This window comes from Meriones unguiculatus, chromosome 11, assembly GCF_030254825.1.
Source record: "Meriones unguiculatus strain TT.TT164.6M chromosome 11, Bangor_MerUng_6.1, whole genome shotgun sequence".
Classification (NCBI taxonomy): Eukaryota; Metazoa; Chordata; class Mammalia; order Rodentia; family Muridae; genus Meriones; species Meriones unguiculatus.
Genome location: NC_083359.1, coordinates 40,330,678 through 40,351,234, shown reverse-complemented (window position 1 = coordinate 40,351,234; position 20,557 = coordinate 40,330,678). Strand labels below are relative to the sequence as shown.

Genomic DNA, 20,557 nt, shown 5'->3' with positions numbered 1-20,557 from the left:
TACCCAAGATACCGCCTCCAAGAAAGCCCACCGTACGATTGGTGGAAACTGCAGGATAGTTTGAGGAGCGTATCAACAGTGGAGGAAGGTGGGCACTTCCTCAGAGATTGCCCAGTCACATAAAGGGCAGTTCTATAAATGCTTGAGCCTCGCGAGCCGCCGATCTTTTGGGAGTGAATGAGTGTCGCGAGACGTTCTTCTCCGTCTTTATGAAGGCTTTTTGCGGCCAGTGGTCGCCGAAGGAACTCGAAGGGCCCCTCAACTGCAGCCCTTCCTGGAGAGCTTCAGTTGGTCTGGGCCCTGCGTTAATCCTTTCCTCTGAATCTTCTGGCTCCTTTTTTTTTTTTTTTTTTTTACAGGTAAGACTAACTCGGGCCTGCTTTCCCTTTGCAGCACCGAGCCTGTGATGAATTTCTTTAATTTCTGACACCTCGTATGAAAACTGCTTGTGCGGTCTGATTACATTACGAGACTGAGGCTTGGGGGCGCTGCCTTTAATTGGAAGGGCTTTGAGTGTAAACTTAGCCAAAGGGAAGATTAACGTCTACATTACTGTTTGACTTTCAGAGCATGGCGAGTCGGCTGCAGACTTTGACTGTAAATCAGCTACAACTAGAGATCCATCGGGCAGGAGGGTTTGCTGGTAAGCTGGACATCTGTCTATGTGAATTTCTTAGCAATAAAGCAAAAGTGCAACCTTACTTTGGCTTCAGACGTCATTATTTCATGTGCTGTTAGCACAGTAAAGGATGTGAGTCGTGAAAGTAAGGCCCCCTGTTTTCATAACAGCTCTGGATCGAGCTTTTAAGCTAGTTGTGCCTCAAGAACAGATTGTGGTGCACCCTAATCTTGATAATCCGGGTTTTATGGGGGACTGTAAGTTTCTTTGCCCACCCCCACTGAGCCATCCTGTTGGCCCTAGAAGGTGGTTTTCCATGGATGACACAAACTCCAGAAAACAACTTTATTAGTAGGGGCTTTTTGAGAACAGGCTTTTATTCCAGTTTGTGGTGTGGTGACTTTAGTACAAAGTGGAAAAGGCTGGGCCAACCTAAGTGGTATCTTAGCTCTGCAGTCCCAACATTCCTGTGGTTTCCAGCACTTAGTTTTCCTACATCACAGAGCCTCCTAGTAGAGAGCTGGAAGCAGGCCAACAAGTGGACAAAGATGAGCGGTGTAGCCCTTTGTCCTGGGTGGGGTCCTGTCTGGGCTGTGGACGACAATCATGGCTTTTCTTAAGAGGTTAGGTAGCATGTATGCGGTGTGGTCCTCATTGCTGGAAGTGTCCAGAAGAGCACAGTAAAGTGTCGTGGCATGGTTTGCTTCAAAGCCATTTCTGTGATGGCCACCAGGGCAAAGGGGTTGAGAGCGTTAGCCTCCAGGGTCTTGGAGTACACTGGAGGCATCTGCTGGTTGAGGTCACACCAGTCTAGACTCCTGTACAGCTTTCCAAGGCGGGGCTGCTTCCTCCAGAGTGGGACTGATGATCAGGCAGGTTCAGAGTCGACAGCAGGAAACCCCTCGACCCTCCCTCTTAACATAGTCATGCAGCCTGAAGCGTGGCTCGCTGGAAGCCTTCATGGATCGCTGTTTCAGCTCCCTGAAGAGCAGGGGGTGACAATAGAGCACAAGGTAGCCTGTTCAACCACTTCCAAAGAGGCTTAGACCATGTTGACTACCAGGACTTACTTTGCTATGGCTGTGAAAGCCAAGTCGACGTTGAGGCCGGTCTTTGCACTGGTCTCCATGAAAGGCAGCCCATACTCCTGCAAATAGCTACTGCCAGCTAGGTGCTGGCTGGCTGGGGGCAACCCAAGTGCCACAGCCTCCAGAACACCCTCCTCACCCTCCCTGTTTTGACTCACCTTAGCTAATTTTTCCCCATCTTCCCTCTTCACTGCACGTTCTTGGGTAGAGTCAACCTGGCCCAGGCACAGAGAGTTTGTTAGTGCCAGTCCACGGCTTGCCCTGTGGTGCCAGGCTGGAGAGGACAGGCTCAGGTTCCCACCTTGTTCCCTAGCAGCATGAGCACCACGTCCTGCTGGGCATATTCCTGGATCTCTGTCAACCAGGCCTGTATGGGGAAAGCTGTACCAGTCTCAGGGCTGGTCCATACCCTCTTGGGCCTTTTCCTAGTAGAAGCCCTCCCATGTACCTCACTTGGTAGCTTATGCGATGGTCCTGCTAATGGAGCCAGATGTCACCTAGGCCCCTTGAATACACAGCCTGGCCACCATGAAACTTCTGGCCAGTCTTGCCCTATTTCCCCACCAGGAAGGTCACTGACCTGGATGTTGTCGAAGGAGTCTTTGTTGGTGATGTCATAGAGCAGCAGCAGTGCTGGATACAGAAAGCAATGAGGACACCCCTGGGGCCCGGTGGCTCCTTAGTACCCGCACACTTTTAGATACCCAAGTCACAGGATGTGACCGCATCACCCACACCTGCTCTCCCACAGTGACTACTCATCCCGTGACCCCATGTCTGGTCTTACCATGAGCATCCCGGTAGTAGGCATGGGTGACGCTTCGGAACCGCTCCTGGCCAGCTGTGTCCCAGATCTGTGACGACAGGAGCTGGTCAGACTGCCCAACCTGGTGTCTCCAGCCCCAAACTCGCACTCCTTTAACCTCACCTGCAGCTTCACCTTCATGCCATCCACATCCAGAACTTTATTCTGAAACAGAACCAGCCAGCGCCAGTAAGGATGCCTGCCATCCTCTGGCCTGGGGAATCCCAAAGTTGAAGGAGGAAACGGAGTAATGCAAAGCATGGCTGAATCCCCCCCACACACACAGACACACTGATGGGAGGCTGGGGGACCCCTATCTCATTCCTACAGCACCTCTGGTTCCCTTTATGCTCTGAGAATTTAAGGTCACATGTATGCTTAAGATCAGATGCTCCTAGCAGCTGCCTGGTATTCCCTGCCACTGCCTCCAGCACCAAGCCCTGGGGGATCCTCTCCAGGTGAGCCTGCCTGGTGACAGCCTAACTGGGTCTCTTCTATGGCTGTCCTGAGGCTAGATTATCATGGCCAGCTATGTCCACTTTGGGACCTTGCTAACACACACACACACACACATACCAGGTCCTACACAGGTTCCTATTTGCCACGAGTGTAGCACTACTGTTCCTGCTTAAAGGCAGATACTAGCTTAGTTGAAGTCATCTGTGGTACAAATGATCTGTTACACTTTGCCAGGTTCCCTTTCTCCAGATGGGGGTAGATGGGACACCTTCAATTTAATGAGCTACTGTGTACACGGAGAACTACATCCTGCCTGAGGAAGCTAATTTTATTCTCCCCCCATCAATCACTGGGGCACCCCTTTCCCAAGGGATTAAGCCTGTTTGACTCTGTACTGAAACCACAGATCTCAGATCTATGGCTAATGCATATCTATGGTGATATTCATGAACTGGCTGTCTGCAGGTCTTCTAGAGCTGTCCTTTTCAAGATTAGACACCAGACTGGAGTTCCATCCAGCTGTCACCCAGAGAAGGGTTGACTAGGGGCTGGAGCCATGTGAGGCTAACCCTGGCTCCCCCTTTCTCCAGAGTTCCCGCTGTCAGTGCTTCTAGGTCTCCAGGGAACCAGGCTTAGCCATCTGCCTGGCAAGGGAGGATACTTTCTCTTTCTGCACCCCAAGCAGGGGTGCAAACCAAGCAGCCTTACCTCCCTCACCTTCCACCCAGGAGCCAAGAGGTCGGGGGAAGGGGAGGGACCAGGACAGGCAAGAAACATCTGCTCTCAAGTATATCCCATTTGCCTCTGGTACTTCAGCATTTACTCCATCCTATAGTCTTATAACCTAGAGCGCTTGAGAAGACCTTCGATCCTCAGTCAGGATAAAGAACGGTTCCCCCTGGAGGGACCCCCCTCTCCTGTCTTCAGAATGGGCCTTCCTCCCAACCTGCTAACTGGGTCTAATTAAAGGGTGAGAAAAAATGCAAATTCAGGATTTGTCAAGAACACTCCCAACACCTCAGCACATGAGATTCAGGCTTGGGGGGGTAATTGGGAGGGCTTTGATGTTGGAGCTCCCAAGACCCTGCCTGGGATCTTCAGGAGGTGTCCATGTGCAAAGACAGTAAGGGGACCTCCTTCGTGAACAGGCCGTGGGTTCCCTTTCACCCTCAATACTCTGAGGCATAGCATCAGTCCCTGGGATGCTTCAGCTGCATGCAGCTACTACCTTGGATGGTAAGAGGCTTCCCCAGGACCTTCGGGTATTGGAAGGCAGCTGGTTTGGTGGCTAGGCTCCACCCCCTGGGCCTATGGACATATCAGGAGAGGGAGATTTAGCTGGCCAGGGTACTGGGAGGAAAATGTATAAGAATCACAGGAGAGCTGGACCCAGTCAGAGCTCAGGACATCAGCCTCCACGCTCACCCGGAAGTCAATGCCCACAGTGGAGATGAAGGTACCAGCCAGGAAAGCCCCATCCTTGAAGCGCACAAGCAGGCAGGTCTTCCCCACACCGGAATCTCCCACCAGCATGACCTAGAGCAGGTAGGAGGATCAGAGGAGTCAGGCTTGGAGCTGAGGGCCTTTGCCCATCTAGAGACGTTTCTGGTCTGCCTTGAGCGTGGGGTAGGGGCAGGAGAGGAGATGAGCATTCAGCATAGCCTGGGGAAACACTGCAGCAGGGTCCGCAATGGCCCCTGGCAGTGCCCTGTCACCTCTCCCTCCAACAATGCCACCTCAGGCAGTGGGGAGTGAGGTTGGCTGTCCCCGTTCGCCTCTCCTCTTCCCTACCCCTCCGCCACAGACATCGTGCTCGATCTGGGAGGGCAGCATTTGCCTATGAGGAGCAGAGCCATGGGACGGCAGCCGGGAACTCCTAAAAGAGCCGTGGGGCTCAGTGCCAGGGGCTCCTTCAAATCTCAGCAGCAAGGCTCGGGAGAGGTGTGCCAGTCAGTTTTTGAAGTGCAGAGGGGTTAGGGACGATCTGTGGGCCTGAAGGGCAGTCTTTCCCTCCCCCACGAGCCCTGAGGCCGAATGCTTCGGAGCCCAGTGATGGCCCAGTCTTTGGAGGCGGTCAAATTCACACAAGCTTCAGTTTGGGTCTGGACTGGGATGGCCTCTTTCTCCTCCCTCCCAGAAAAAAAAAAAAAAAAAAAAAAAGCGACTTTACAGCCCCTAGGGGTGAGGGAAGGCAGCATATGGATGGGATTTGATGAGCCTGGAGCAGTGATAGGGGCCACAGGTCGGGGAGGGACAGCTTCAGGACTCCACTCTTCAGGGCCCCTTGTTTGGTGGAGTGGAGAAGGCCCTGCCAGCTGTTGAATACCCTAGACAGGAGCCTAATAGTTGTGTGTGTGTGTGTGTGTGTGTGTCTGTGTGTGTGTGTGTGGACGCGCGCGCGTGCACGCACGCAGGCTCGCGCAACAGTGTAAGGTACTGCTGTGCCAGCTGCAAGGTGCTGCTCTGGCCAGCTCAGCGACGAGGGTCCGCGTGGCCCTGAACACTTCCCCGGAGGCCCTCCCTGTAGTCTAGGATCCAACGCCACCTGCTGCATTCCCATGGCGGGGAGGTGCCGGGCTCACCTTGAAAGCAACGTCGTAGAAGTCTCCAGTGCCCCCGAGTGAGGGCCGGCCGGACTGCGGGGGCCCATTGGGCGGCGCCTCCGGGCCAGGGCGCGCAGTCCCGGGATGTGCCAGACGGGGCCCGTTGGCGGCGGCAGGCAGCGTAGAGGCAGCGGGCACATTCCCTCCCTTGCTCTTGGGGGTCTTCTTCCTGGACATGGTTCTCAGTGTGTTCCCGATGGTACCACCGCGCCCCGGGCCGACCCACGCCCCTTGGCCGCCAAGCCGGACTCGGACCCGAACCCGTCCCGCAGCAGCAACAGCGGCGGCGGCGGCGGCACCAACAGCAGCATCTCCAGCACTCAGCGCCTGCCCGGGCCCCGCCTCCTCACAGGCGGCGCCGCCACTCAGGCCCGGCCTCCTGTCACAGCTGCCAATGGCCGCTCTGAGGCGGAGCCATGCAAATAAGCCCGCCGCTCCGGGGGAGGGGTCAGGAGGTCCCACGAAGGCCGTAGCGTGTTCCAGTGTACTGGGCTAAAACTCAAGGGGCCCAGCTGTCTACATGTAGGGTCCGCATCTGTGTCCTCTTGCTGCACCGTTTCTTACCCCAGTGTCCCAGCTCAGTAACCTCCCTAAAGAGACTGTTGCCCGGACCTGGGACAAAGCTGTGTTCTGAGTTGAGGGTGCTAGGACAGATGGCTTGCGTGAATAGGCAGCCTGCGATTTCTTCTCAGCCAGAGACGCCAGCTACCTGACCCACTTGTTCTCAAGGCCGTTCCCTCCAGGGCAAGCGGATCCAGCGGATCCAGGAAGCCCCAACACTCAGGCTTCACAGACAATCCTTGCTATGCCTGAGCACTCTGGGCTCAGCTGATCATAGGCATACTGGGCTCTTCCTCACAGACTTTGCCACCTGGGCTGAAGCATGCGTATCTCAAGTGAGAAAGGAAGTGGGCACCACAAGCATGTAGCATCAGGTCGTCAGAGATAACCATTGCAAGACCTCTGCCTTGAGAGCCGAGGAGACAGGAGGTCCCTTCCCCAGAAGTGACTGGGTTTATGGTCTTTCCATCCTAGGTTCTCATCCTAGAGAGGTCAGTGTTGATTCTCTAGACCCCAAACTGGTCCAGGACCTGGTATACACCTCCAGGATCCGACCCTGCTGCCCTACCTAGACTGACTGGAGGAGCTCTGTCCAAAGCCCCTCACCCAAGACACTCCAATCTGGAGAACGAGACATCAGTGATCAGAGGAGGTTAAGGACAGGAGATGGTGCCCTTGAGACAGGGTATTTCTTGGTGTTTCTATGGAATGGCCTAGCTGTCCTCCAAGATGTGATCGCTGTCCCCAAAACTCTGGGTCCCTTGGAAGCCTCTCTTGGAAGTCTGAGAAAGATGAGCTTTCTCAGCCGGCAATGCAGGTCACTAAGATTCCTTGCCTCTGGGGCTCAAAGCCTTCTACCTCTCTCAGGCCAGTCTTCAAATCAAATGTCCTGACCTAGAGTAGGGTACTGGGCTCCCACTTTCGCATTCCCTGAGGACTCCAGGTGTCCCCCCCTGAGATGGCCCGGGATCTCAGCTGGGAACCTCAACAGCCTGGGCCTACTTGCCCTAGGAAGCAGACCACACAGCCTTCTTCCAGCCGCTGGCCAGAACATGTTCAGTACGTGGGATACACAAAGAGTTCCAGTTTTGGATGCTCTGGGGAAGGAGCTGCTATTAGGGTATTATGGGTGTGACTAATGAAGGTAGGGCAGTCATCCTGGAGGAAAGACGGAAGCGGCAAGCCAGAGAAAGTGGGAGGGCGGCAGAGGAGGGGAGCCTCCAGCAGCAAAGGAGACAGACTTGCCTTAAAAATGAGGAGCGTTTACATAAAATCCAAGTCTCTACTTTCTTCCAAGAACCTCAGGCCCAGCTCTCCCTTCCCCACAGTTCTACTCGTCTGTGATCACTATATCGAAAGGCTCCTCTGTTCCCATCTGTTTCTCACTCTGGAATGTAAGCCTTCTGGGCACAGGAAGCAGCTTGTCTTGGTCACTGCCATATCCCTGGCAGCCAGCTCCTGGTCTCAATAAGCAATTGCTAAATTGGCAAAAGAAATGTAAGTTAGAAACACAGGCCTCATATGGGCATGGTGGCACATGCCTTCAGTCCTAGTACTCACGAAGCAGAGGTGGGCAGATTTCCGTGAGTTGAAAGTGGTCCACATAGCAAGTTCCAGGCCTATCAGGGCTACATAGTGAGACCCTGTCTCTAAATTAATTAATTAAAAATAAAATAAAAAAAGAGTCAGGTATGGTGGGGGACATGCCTTTAATCTCAGTACTCGGGAAACAGAGGCAGGCAGATCTCTGTGAGTTCGAGGCCAGCATGGTCTACATAGTGAGTTTCAGGACTGCCAGAGCTACAGATTGAGACCCTGTCTCAAAAAGCAAAACAACAACAAAGAAGATGGCAGCTGGGTGGTGGTGGTGCGTGCCTTTGTCTATGTAAAAGTGCCAGATCTTGGAGTTACAGACAGCTGTGAGCCAGCATGTGGGGGCTAGGATTTGAACCCCAGTGCTCTGGAAGAGCAGTCAGTGTCCTTAACCACTGAGCCACCTCTCCGGTTCCTGTGATGAGCCTTTTAAAACCAGGTATTTGGGAGATGTTTGTTACATAGCAATAGCTAATGATCCCTCAGATCAAGCTTGAGGCAAGGGACCAGTTTGGTGAGAAAGGGAAAGGACAGTGCGACAGCATTAGTCTGACACTGTCCTTAGTCTGGCCTGGAGTCCCCCAAACTCTGGGATCTTCAAATTTGCAAAGAAGAGCACTGCTGCCAGGGACTGGCCCCCAAGGCAGGGAGTTAGAGCTGGCTGGATGACCCTGCATGACTCTGGAAAGTCAACCTGGGAATGCAAAGATGGGTCAGTGCTAGCAAAGAAAAAGATGTCCACACGCCCTTGTCTCCTAATAAAAGGAGCCACCCAGGACCCCTGGAAACCTTGTCTCTGAGTTCTCTTTCAGCCCAGACCCCTGGTCCTCTCATGCCCCTCAGCTCTTGTAAACTTCTACCTGGTCTTTCTGGGAGTTGCTGTGGCATAGCATCTCCCAGAAGTCCCCAGCCTGGCTGGTCTCTCCCATTTTACCTAGGCTTCCAGCTTTACCCCCACCTCAGAGTCTGAGGCAGGAATGAGAGCCACGTTTCCGACCTTACAGGTTCTGCTTGGAGTCCTGTTCGCCATGCTCCTCCTATTCCTGCTTCCGGCACCCTGGATCCCCCCCCCCCCAGTGCTTCTCCAGAAGCTTCTGTACCCAACTGGGAGCTTTCTGAGGACAGACCCTGTGCTGCCTGCTCCTGTCCTCACTGGCATCGAAGGGAAAGCTCTGTGGTTAAGCTGCAGAAGTCAGACTGGGCTTCAGTCCTTTAGCAAGCAAGGCAGAGCCCTGAAATCTTGTGTTCTCAGAGCACCTCGTGAGGTTTCAGACCCTTGCGACTCAGCTGTCTGCTATCTAAATGCCAGAGGAGAGGGCAGAGGTCCCTTTCTTGCTGTGTGACCCCAGGTACTTGGCATCGCCTCTCTGGACCTACTTCCTGTTCTGTGAAATGTGGAGGAGGAGTTGATCTCCAAGGGCCCTTCCTGCTCAAACACCTTATGTTCTATGAAATCCTTGTGAGAGTTGCCATGGAAACATCAGAAGAACTGCAACAGCCCTGAATTGTATGAGAGACTGAGGGAAAGAGAGAGAGGGAGGCAGGGAAAGAGAGAGAGAGAGAGAGAGAGAGAGAGAGAGAGAGAGAGAACACTGAGTCACCCCAGAAAGCAGGCGATGTCAGAGGTATGGAGACTTTGGCACCCAAGTGTAAAAGGCCCAAATATATTCTCCTGAAAAGATATGCTGAGGAGCCTACTCATGTTGGTAGCCCTAATTTGCTGTCCCTGATATCTTGCTGGCTGGTAGTAACAGGTAAGTGGCCATGGCCTGAAGAAGCACCATCTGTAGGGGGCCAAGCAGAGAGCAGCTGCTTTGCAGGTTAAGGTAGAGGCTTATGCAGCAGAGGTGCTCACCACCAATGAAGGGGGGCTTGTGCACAAGCCACGTTCATAGGACCAGTGTGGCTGAGACAGAGCTCTCACTTAGCACGCAAGAAGCCCTGGGTTCCATCTATAGCACCTAAAACGGAGTGGGGGACCAGTTCTCAGCAGTGCTGGATTCCAGCTCCAAGTGGGAGCCTCGTGTCAAGAGAGGGAGCCAAGTGGATCCACAATCTTGAACAACTTGGAAGCATTGTTATGAAACGATCAAACGGTTCCTTGCTTTACCACATAATCCCTACAGCCACCCATGACTGGCTTCTCTGCAAATAAACTTGCACGATTTCTTTTTTCTTTATAGGGGGGAGTGGGAGGTGCTTTTTGATCCAGGGCCTCTGTTGTGTGGCTTTGTCAATTGCATATGTTTAAAGTGTACAAGCTGAAGGGCTAGGTAGATGGCTTAATGGGTAATGTGCAAGCTGGGCAAGCTTGAAGACCTGAATTCGGATGATTTCCAGCACCCGTTAAAAAAAAAAAAAAAGAAAAGAAAAGGAGCTGGAGAAATGGCTCAGAGGTTCCAGAGGTCCTGAGTTCAATTCCCAGCAACCACATGGTGGCTCACAACCATCTATAATGAAATCTGGTGTCCTCTTCTGGCCTGCAGGTGTACATGCAGGCAGAACATTGTATATATAATAAAATAAATAAATATTTAAAAAAAAAAAAAAAGGCAGGCTTGGTAATATGTCTCTAACCCTGGCAAACGAACACAGGGGTATTTCAGTGACTCAGTGGTAACAGTCTGGCTGAAACATTGAGCTCCAGGTTCAATGGGAGACTCAACAACCAAGACAGGGCTGGAGAGATGACTGCGTGGGTCGGAATACAGGCTGCTCTTGCCAAAGACCTGGATTCCATTTCTAGCGCTCTAACTCCAGTTTCAGAGGATGTAGCGCCCTCTTCTGGGCCCCTTGGGTACTGCATGCATGTGAGGCACTTCCATACGCGCAGGTAAAATACTCATACAGAATAAAAAAATAAATAAATCATCGAAAAAAATAATCAGGCGTGGTGGCGCACGCCTCTGATCCCTCCACTCAGAGAAGCAGAGGCAGATGGATCTGTGAGTTTGAGCCCAGCCGGGTCTACAAAGCGAGTCCAGAGCATACAAGGTTATACAGAGAAACCCTTTCTCTCAAAAAATAAAGAACAAGTGCTCTTCACCACTGAGCCAACTTTATAGCCCCTTAGTTTTTTGTTTTTCCAAGGTGTTGGTTCTCTTTATGCAGACCTGGCCATCCTGGAACTCACTCCGTGTAGATCTGCCTATCTCTGCCTCCCAACTGCTGGTCCATTTTCTTGTACGGCACGAATGCTGTGATCCTTAACTTGTTCATACGTACATTTCCCTGTCCTGTGTGTTCAGGTTATGTGTATATGTGTTTTGCTAGCATTTGTCCCCATGTACCACGTGTGGCCCACAAAGGCCAGGAGAAAGTGTTAGATCTCCTGAAACTGGAGTTTCAGACAGTTGTGAGCCACCGAGTGGGTTCTGGGAGCCAAACCCAGTGCTCTGGGAAAGTGTCAGCGCTTTTAACCACTGAGCCATCTTGCCAGCCACTCATCTTGTGTGTTTTGATGAACCTACTGATCTGATCTTTCTTTTTTAAGGCAGGGGCTCACTCAAGCCTTGGCTGGCCTTGAGCCCACACTGTTATTTCTAGTTGTGGTTCTTTCCTGAGCTGATCAGGTTTTCTTCTCTCTTTCTCTTTTTAGAAAGTTTCTCCCTTTCTAGTTTTCTGGTTTCTTTATATTAATAGTTAACCATTAATAATAATAATAATAAAAACTGGAACAAAAAAAGTTAACCATTGTGTTTCTTTTTTAAACTATGTATTGAGTATGGCTGCACATGCCTGTAATCCAAGAACTCAGGAGGCTGAGGCAGGAGGATTGCTGCAAGTACAGATTGAGCTCCAGAGTGAACCTCTGTTTTTAAAAAAAATTAGCCAGCTGTGGTGGTGCACACTTTTAATCCCAGAACTCAGGAGTCAGAGACAGGTAGATCTCTGAGATAAAGGCCAGAGTGAGTTCCAGGACAGCCAAGGCTACACAGGGAAGCTCTGTCTCAAAAAGCCAATGACAGAGAGGGAAAGTGGTTTGGGAAGGGACAAGGGAAGGGGCTACAGCTGGGATACAATGTGAGTAAACTGTAATTTATAAAATAAATAAATAAAATTTCAAAAAGCCAACATCAACAATAAATTAAAAAAATCAAAGAAGCTGGGCCTAGTATCCTATGCCTACAATCTAAGCACTTTGGAGGCAAAGGCAGGTGGATCTCTGTTTGAGCCAGCCTTGTCTACAGAACTAGTTCCAGGACAGCCAGAGCTACACAGAGAAATCTTATATGAATACAAAACAGAACTGAAAGTATTTATGTAAAAAAATGTAATTGTTTGGATTTTTTGGTTTTTTTTTTTTTTTTTTTTTTTTTTTTTTTTTTTTTTACAGACAGGGTTTCTATGTATAGCCTTTGTAGACTAGGCTGGCCTCAGACTCTCAGACTCTGCCTCCCAGAGTGCTGGGATCACAGGTGTTGTCCCACCATGCCCGGCCTGTTTGGAAAAAATTTAGAACACAAAAGACAAATGTATTTGTATTTTTTGATGTGTATGGGTGTTTTGCCTACATGAATATCTGTACCATTTGTGTGCCAGTGCCGAGGGAGGCTAGAAGAGGGCATTGTATTCCTTGGAACTGGAGTTACAAATGGTTGTGAGCAATCACATGGTTTCTGGGAATTGAATCAGGTACTCTGAAAGAACAGTCAATTCTCTCTTTCCTTCCTTCCTTCCTTCCTTCCTTCCTTCCTTCCTTCCTTCCTTCCTTCCTTCCTTCCTTCTTTCTTTCTTTCTTTCTGATTTGTTTATGATGTATAGTGTTCTGCCTGCATATATGCCTGAACACCAGCAGAGGGCACCAGATCTCATTATAGATGGTAGTTACCATATAGTTAATGGGAAGGACCTCTGGAATTCCGGGCAGTGCTCTTAACAGCTGAGCCATCTCTCCAGCCCCTAGTCCTCTTAAACTCTGGACCTTCTCTCCAGCCCCCAAGACATACTGGTTTGTTTGTTTATTTTGTTTTGTTTTCAAGACGACATCTCACTATATAATTCTGACTGTCCTGGAACTCACAGAGACCCGTCTACCTCTGCCTGCTAAGGGTGCTGCCACTGCAGGCTAAATCTCATTTCTTTTTCATTTTACTGTTATTATTGTGTGTGTGAGTGTATATGATGTATGTTTATGGGTATTTGTGCCACAGTACAGATGTGGAGGTCAGAGGACAGCTTTGTGGAGTCAGTTCTGTCCTCTTACCTTTATGTGGGTCCTAGGGATCAAACTCAGGTCACCAGGCTTTGAGAAGCAAATGCCTTTACCTCCTGAGCCATCCTGTAGGCCCTAAAAGACACATTTTTTGTTTGTTTGTTTGTTTGTTTTTAATTTATAGCTGGGTGGTGGTGCACATGCCTTTAATGCCAGCACTTGGAAGGCAGAGGCAGGCAGATCTCTGAGTTCAAGGCCACCCCTGGTCTACAGAGAGAGTTCCAGGACAGCCAAGGCTACACAGAGAAATCCTGTCCTGAAACACACACACACACACACACACACACACACACACACACACACGTTAGGCTACAGAGATGGCTCAGTGGTTAAAAGCACTTACTGCCCTTGCCTGGGAGTCAGGTTTGGTTCCCAGAACTCACATCACGTAGTTCACAGACAGCTAGAATTCCATTTCCACAAGAAATTTATGTGATGCACATAAAGTTACATACACATATACAGATATCAATAGATCTTTTAAAAAATGTAGGGAACAGAGAGATGGCTTGGCAGTTGAGAGTGCTGATTGTAGCCAGCCAGGTTGTGGTGGAGCACACTTTTAATCCTGGCACTCAGAAGGCAGAGGCAAGTGAATCTCTGAGTTAGAGGCCAGCCTGGTCTACAGCGTGAGTTCCAGGACAGCCAGGATCACACAGAGAAACCGTGTCTCAAAAAATAAAAAGTGAAGAAGCAGTGGCTGCTCTTCTGAGTTCAGCTCCTGTGGGCTGTGACCCACAGTTCTCTGTGGCTCCGGTTCCAGGTGGACAACTCAGGGCATGCTGAGGTCTGAGCACACATGCGGTACATGTATATACAACAGGCGCGCGTGCGCGCGTGTGCACGCACACGCACGCGCGCACACACACACACACACAAATAAAAATAACGAATTAAAATATTGTCTGGAAACGGGATAAAGGCATGTACCAGCACATCCAGCAACAGCCGATTTCATTTAGAGATGATTAGTCTGGGGCTGCATGGCACGCGCCTTTAATCCCAGCACTTGGGAGGCAGAAGCAGACATCTCCGTGAAATCAAAGCCATCCTGGTCTACATAGTGAGTGCAGGACAGCCAGACAACTCCTCTATCTCTATGTTTGTTTGTTTTTCTCAGTTTTTTGAGACAGAGTTTCTCTGTGTAGCCTTGGCTGTCCTGGACTAGGTTTGTAGACTAAACTGGCCTTGAACTCACAGGGATCCCCTGCCTTTGCCTCCCTGAGTTCTGGGATTACAGGCCTGTGCCACCATGCCCAGTTCTATGTTTGTTTGTTTGTTTGTTTGTTTTTCCTTAATAATCCTGTGTTCAGGCTGGAGAGATGGCTCAGAGGTTAAGAGCACTGACTGCTGTTCCAAAGGTCCAAAGGAGTTCAACTCCCAGCAACCACATGGTGGCTCACAACCATCTATAGTGAGATCTGGTGTCCTCTTGTGTGGTGCAGGTGTACATGCAGGCAGAACTCTGTATACATAATAAATAAATAATTAAAGAATAACCTGTGTTCACTGCTTGTCAGCCAGTTGCTTGCTCTGCCTCTTGGCCTGTGGTTGGCTTTATTTGCTCCTGTTTACAATATTCAAGCAGAACGCTCTCAGTTGAAAGGAGTGCGGGGGTTGAGCCACACAAATAGAAAGTTTTTTTTTTCCAGTAAATCACACAGTCTTGGGGTTCACAGTGCAATCAAATACCCCGCAACATTTCCCCCTTTTTGTCTAAATAAGAAAGAAAGACTGTAACTCAATGAAAACTATTTACAATAATGAAGCTATTTCTGCCTTCCACGATGTTCAGCCTGGGTGTTTTTGGCAGTTTTAGGATAAAGTATTTTTTGGGTTCAACATTCTGTAGAACGTCCTTGCCAGTCTCACATGAACTCAGCAATTTGAATGTCCTGAGCAGACTGTAGTCTGAGGCTGATCTTTGGGTGGTGTTTGTCAGCTTAGAGGCAGTACTGGCTAAGTAGAACGCAGCAGCCACCCCAAAGCTGTCCACTGTTTGGTATAAAAATCTTGGTATAAAAATCTTATAGATATAAGATTTTAAAAATTATAAAAACCTATAAGATTTTTATACCTTAAGAAAAGTTTTATCGAGTTGAATGAAAACCAAGATATTATGAGATTAGTGACAATAGAATAGTCCCTTATTTCTTTATTTTCCTCTGTCCCATACCAGGTGGCTCTTCTGATATGAGACAGAGATTTTAGACTTTCCTTTAACGAGCATGTGTGAGTTTAGAGAAGGAGAGAGCTAGCTTTAATTTTTTAATTGAATTGGGACCACAAAAAGATCATTTGCCATTATGTCGGTAGAGGGCAGCAGAGGCAAGCATTTGGGCAGGAAGTGGGCAGGAAGTGAGTGGGCAGACAGCAGGGAGCTCCTGCTGCGCAGCCCCGGCCCTGGCCTTCATCTGGTAGTCGTCCTGCAGGAAGGGGTGTCTGTTCTGGCAGGATGGTGGCATGGGTGCCAGCACTAGTCCAGGGCTCTGAGTCCAGATTGTAGACTGGTCAGCTGGAGGTAGGTGATACTACTTGGCCAATTTACTCGTTTTTCTTGGGATATTTTCTCTTGATGGTCCTTTTTCTTCAGACGTTTTACTCACTTGTCCAGTGGTCTCAGACTCCTTAGTTGAATGCTTTTACTTTCCTGGAAAGGTTAAAAACAAAACAAAACCCTGCCCCAGCCCTGACTCTAGTTTTGTTTTGTTTTTTTTTTTGGCAGGCTTTATCTTCCCTACGGCAAAATTTATTTATTTACTTACTTGTATATGTGTGAGTGCTCTACCTGCATGACAGAAGAGGGCATCAGACCACATTATAGATGATTGTGAGCCACCATGTGGTTGCCAGGAATTGAACTCAGGATGTCTGGAAGAGCAGTGCTCTTAAAAGCTGAGCCATCTCTCCAGCCCCTTTTTGTTTTTTTTGTTTTTGTTTTTGTTTTTGTTTTTTTTTTTTTTGAGACAAGTTTTCTCTGTATAGCCTTAGCTATTTTGAACTTGCTCTGTAGGCCAGGCTGGCTTTGAACTCACAGAAATCCACATCCACCTCTTTCTGTCTCCCTGCGTGCTTGGATTACAGGATTGTGCCACTGCACATGTGACCAACAAAACTTGTTTGTTTGTTTGTTTTTGGTTTGTTTTTTTTGTTTGTTTGTTTCTTTGTTTGGCAACAGAAAAAGCATTGTTTTTCATTTGAAATTTAAAAAAATTCTTTTGAAAGCCAGGTGTGATGGTGCACACCTTTAGTCCCAGCACTCAGGCAAGCGGCAGAGGCAGGCAGATCTCTGAGTTGGAGTCCAGCCTGGTCTATAGAGCAAGTTCCAGGACAGCCAGGGCTACTAAAAGAAACCCCTGTCTTAAAAAAAAAAAGCCTTTTGAAAATTTGAAACTACATATACCTTAGTATGTGTGGCTATATATAAAATAAATAAATAACTCTTAAAAAGAGTGTGTACTCTCTGTCCAGATGGCCCCAATTTAGTTATCTGCACCCACGTCAGGTGCAACTCTAGCTCCAGGGGATGCTACGTCTTCTTCTGGCCTCACAGGTACCTGGGCACAGTAGAATGTGCTCACATAGACACATGCATACACATAAATGAAAGTAATAAAAATATATTTTTTAAAAATGCAGAGCTAATTCATTTTACTTACTGTTTTTGTTCTTTCTCTTTCTTTCTTTTTTGAGACAGGATTGTAGGTGCTAGTTTATTTGGGGGTTCCTTAAAGCTTATATCTCTCTTCCAACCCCCTCCCAACCCCACGTAGGGGAAAAAGAAGGTTGTAAGGGAAAGGGTGCATAACCCTCTTTACTTCTTCCTGCTGGGTAGGGCCCTAGGATTCTTGGGGGGGGGGCAATGCCAACGCCTGTCTTAGGAAATCCAGAAGTCCAGGTGACCAGCAAACAGCAAACACAGCAGCAGGACAAACCAGCAGCAGCAGTCTTCCTCTGACTCCTCCAAGTGACTGCACTGTTTTCCTTGGGACGATCACAGTTATACCCCTCAAAGTCCTCAGAATTCAACTAATGCCAGCTGCCTCCACATGGGACAATTAATAGGTGTGGACAAACTAACCCCCCCCCACTTGGGATTATAACAAAAGCATGTTTATATATTCCAAACCAAAATGTCCACAATACAGGATCTCATTATGTAGCCTTGGCTGGTCTAGAACTCACTCTTTAGACCAGGCTGGCCTTGAGACCGGACTCCCTCTGCCTCCTTAGTGCTGGGACTAAGGATATGCACCACCACTGCCCAGCTTCATTGTTTTCTTGCAAGTGTATCTTTCTGTGCTTTGAGTCCTAAAATCTTAAAAATCTGTCATCTGTCTGCAGAAAACCTTGAACTTTGAATATAATGTTAAACCTGCTATTTACCTGCTGTGTGGCCCAGAACATTTCTTGACTTCTCTGTCCCTCCAGTAATCTCATTTCATAAAGGAACCTCAGTAGTCTGAGTTGCTAAAGCTCTTGAAATTCAGTAGGATACATCAATAAAGGACTGAGTGAGGAAGTGTGTGATGTGGGGCCTTTTTCTTCCATCTCTCAAGATGTCCTCACTGTCCTCTCCGCTGCCATGCTTCCCCGAACCTGTAACGCCTTTCCCACGTTAAGAAAAAGACTTGGTTTTACTCTGTCCTCCCCTCCTTTTGGCTGATCTTCCCTGCACAGCGAGGCTTTTTGAGACAGCTGACCATCGGCTGTGTTTACAGTCCTTACATGCCAACCAACCTGCTGGCTTGGTTGGTGGCTTCCTGCCAAGTCTTCCATTCAAAATGCCTTCTACAAAGGTCACTTGCTAACACCGTTCCTTTAGCAATGCACAGGTGACATGGCAAGGGCTGGGATGACCTTGGAGAACTTCTGGGGTGCTGACAGACTGTACTGTACAGTAGATGGCTGGTAAATATGTGTCCTATCCTTCTCATGCCAATGGTTTCAAACTGTTCCTGGAACATTCCCCACCTACAATTCAGTATCAGTTTGTAGATTTTCTTTTCTTTTCTTTCTTTTTTGTTTTGTTTGTTTGTTTGAGACAGGGTTTCTCTGTGTATACCTGGCTGTCCTGGAACTTGCTCTGTAGACCAGGCTGGCTTTGAACTCAGAGATCTGCCTGCCTCTGCCTCCCGAGTGCTGGGATTGAAAGTGTGGACCACCCCCCGCCTAATTTCTAGATTTGAAATTGTCGTTAGTTTGAGTTGCTCCTTACATTAACTCCTTCCTTACATCTGGCAAGGAAGTTGCCCTTGAAAATGGACTACATCGGGGTTGGAGAGATGGCTCAGAGGTTGAGAACACTCACCGTCCTTCCTAAAGGTCCTGAGTTCAATTCCCAGCAACCACATGGTGGCTAATAACCATCTATAGTAAGATCTGGTGCGTAGGTAGAATGTTGTATAAATAATAAATAAAAACTTAAAAAAAAAAAAGAAAATGGACTACATCCCTCCCTTGGTTGACACTTCTGGGTGGAGGCATCTTGTTTACCTGTTATTTGCTTCCTGTTCATTCTTCTCTGCCTTCTGCCTTTGTGGTAGGTAGCTGCTTGTTCTTGTTTGGGACTGCCTGTACTGCATCCCGTTTTCCACAGAAGGATGGAGGTTCCCGCTTGTCTCCAGAGGAGTTGCAGGGCTTCAGGTGGCTCATGGCCCCAGTCAGCGGCAACTGAGGTCAGGCTATCTGGAGTGAGCCATGTCCAGTCAGCTGAGGCAGAGTGGTGGGAATTATAGTGTGCAGTGAGGATCGAAGTTCAGTGGCTGGCAGGGGCCTGAGCATCTTCAGTTACCCTTCGGGCAGTGAGTGTTCAGGTCCTGTCAATGCTCCAGGAAGAGGCGCTCGTGAGCCAGGGTGCTCTGGCCAGTTCCTGGCTCAACAGCAGGGCCAACAACATATTTATTATTTTGAAGCAGAAGCTGGGCATGACGGCGCATGCCTTTAGTCCCAGCACTTGAGAGGCGGAGGCAGGTGGATTTCTGATTGATAGAGTTCCAAGACAGTCCAAGACTACCCAGAGAAACCTAGTCTTGAAAAACCAACCAACCAAACAAACAAAAAAAATTGAAGCTGAAGGTCAATGAGATAGCTCAGTGGTAAAGGTTTTAATCCATATCAAAATAGACGGGGGAGAACCAACTCCATAAAGTTGTTCCCTGATTTCCACATGTGAGCACATGCTTGTACATGCACAAACACACACACACACACACACACACACACACACACACATGCTGAGTTAAAAAATATTTGTTGAGACTATAGAGCCTTGGCCATATAGCCGTTTTAATATATTTAATAAGGCCGTTCAATCACTTGTTCTAATTCCAGAACAAACAAGCTTATTGGCCCCAATGAAACCCTCACTCCCTTTCCTCCAGCCTTGGGACAGTCACTCAACAAATTGTCTGTGAACTTTTTAAAAATTTATGATCACTATTTGACTTTTATTTTGAATCCCTCCTGTAAACAGAAACACATGTAATTAATTCTCGGCATTCGGCATCTAAGCGTGTTCTCCAGTACTGTGTTCGGAGTCCGTCACGTTAATTTTGTCCTTAGCTCCTGCGCAGGAGGAACTGTAGCGTGCCTGAAGCGTGGAGCCGCCCGCGGGAAGGGAAGGACATCTTCCCTGCACCTCAGCAGCTGCAGGGCGGGCTGCTGGTGGGGTTGGAGCACACCGCGCCGAGCTTCACCCAGAGTGAGCGCATCGCTTCCGAGCCTCTGCAGCATCCTCCGGCAGAGGGCCATGAGATGACGCAGCGAGTATTTATTGACTCAGGTCGGCGGTACTCTCCTGGGGCAGAGGAGACTTGCGGAGTGGAAGCTAGCACTGCGGACATCCAGAAACTGTAGGCTGCAGGCTTTTTTTTTTCTTTTTTCTTTAATTTATTATTAGTGAAGGGTGCGTGCTATGGCGAGGATGTAGCGGCCAGAGGACAACTTTGCAAGTACATTTTTACGTGGGTTCCAGGACCGAACTCAGGTAAACAGGCTTTGCGCGGCAAGCTCCTTTTGCCGCTGATCTCTCCATCTCTCCTCTCTCTTCCTCTCCCCACCCCCTTCTGTCTCTTCCCCTCTCTCCGTATATCCTTGGCCGTCCTGGAACTCGGGAGATCCACCTGCCTCTGCACCACCACTGCCGGGTGCTGAGCCATCTCTTCCGCGCCTATTGGTGTTTTCAGTGCTGTGACTGTGGCTTGCAGGAGGCTGGGAGCGAAGACACCTACTGACTCCGAGGAGGCCCCAACAGCCAGAGAACCTCACTGGGGAGCTCGGGAAGGCGGAGTGACTAGTCAGAGGCCCACTAATCTCACACCAACGCAGTGGGCTGCTGACAGACGCTTCTAGTACGCCGCCTACGCGGGCCGCGGCTCGCTCTGCAGCGTGGGTGGGGCCTCGTAACGCCGCAGTGGAGGGGGCGGAGCCTCCTCCACCCTCAAGGCTCTTGCCCAGCAGATCAGAGGGCGGGGCCTGTGAAGGCCAACCCTCCCATGAGGCCCCACTAGCCAAGGGCGGGCGTGTGGGCGGAGCCCAGGCGGGGCCCTCCCTCCAGGCCCCGCCCACCGCAGGATCTGCAGTGAAGGGGGCGGAGCTTGAGCAGGCCTGCTC

General features: G+C 49.5%; 1 protein-coding gene, 1 long non-coding RNA gene and 1 other non-coding gene across 7 annotated transcripts; 2 read left to right on the top strand and 1 right to left on the bottom strand.

The window, feature by feature from the left end:
* Positions 1-42: 42 nt before the first annotated feature.
* LOC132646334 (uncharacterized) lies at positions 43-701 on the top strand. The gene is made up of 2 exons (XR_009584503.1): positions 43-359; positions 568-701. It is a non-coding gene; the product is annotated as an uncharacterized LOC132646334 (long non-coding RNA).
* Positions 399-481, top strand: LOC132646576 (small nucleolar RNA SNORD60). The gene has a single exon (XR_009584839.1). It is a non-coding gene; the product is annotated as a small nucleolar RNA SNORD60 (small nucleolar RNA).
* Rab26 (RAB26, member RAS oncogene family) lies at positions 562-5,927 on the bottom strand. 5 transcript variants are annotated; one of them, XM_060364010.1, is made up of 9 exons: positions 5,554-5,927; positions 4,397-4,507; positions 2,636-2,677; positions 2,495-2,561; positions 2,288-2,340; positions 2,009-2,074; positions 1,866-1,922; positions 1,690-1,786; positions 562-1,600 (listed from the first exon to the last, which is right to left on the bottom strand). In XM_060364010.1, the coding sequence occupies exons 1-8, from the start codon at positions 5,749-5,751 to the stop codon at positions 1,694-1,696; spliced, it is 687 nt and encodes a 228-aa protein (XP_060219993.1). In that variant the 5' UTR covers positions 5,752-5,927; the 3' UTR covers positions 562-1,600; positions 1,690-1,693. The 5 variants fall into 5 exon arrangements, with proteins under 5 accessions (XP_060219993.1, XP_021500384.1, XP_021500383.1 ...); XM_021644709.2 differs by having other exon boundaries at positions 1,690-1,776; XM_021644708.2 differs by having other exon boundaries at positions 1,690-1,766.
* Positions 5,928-20,557: the final 14,630 nt, after the last annotated feature.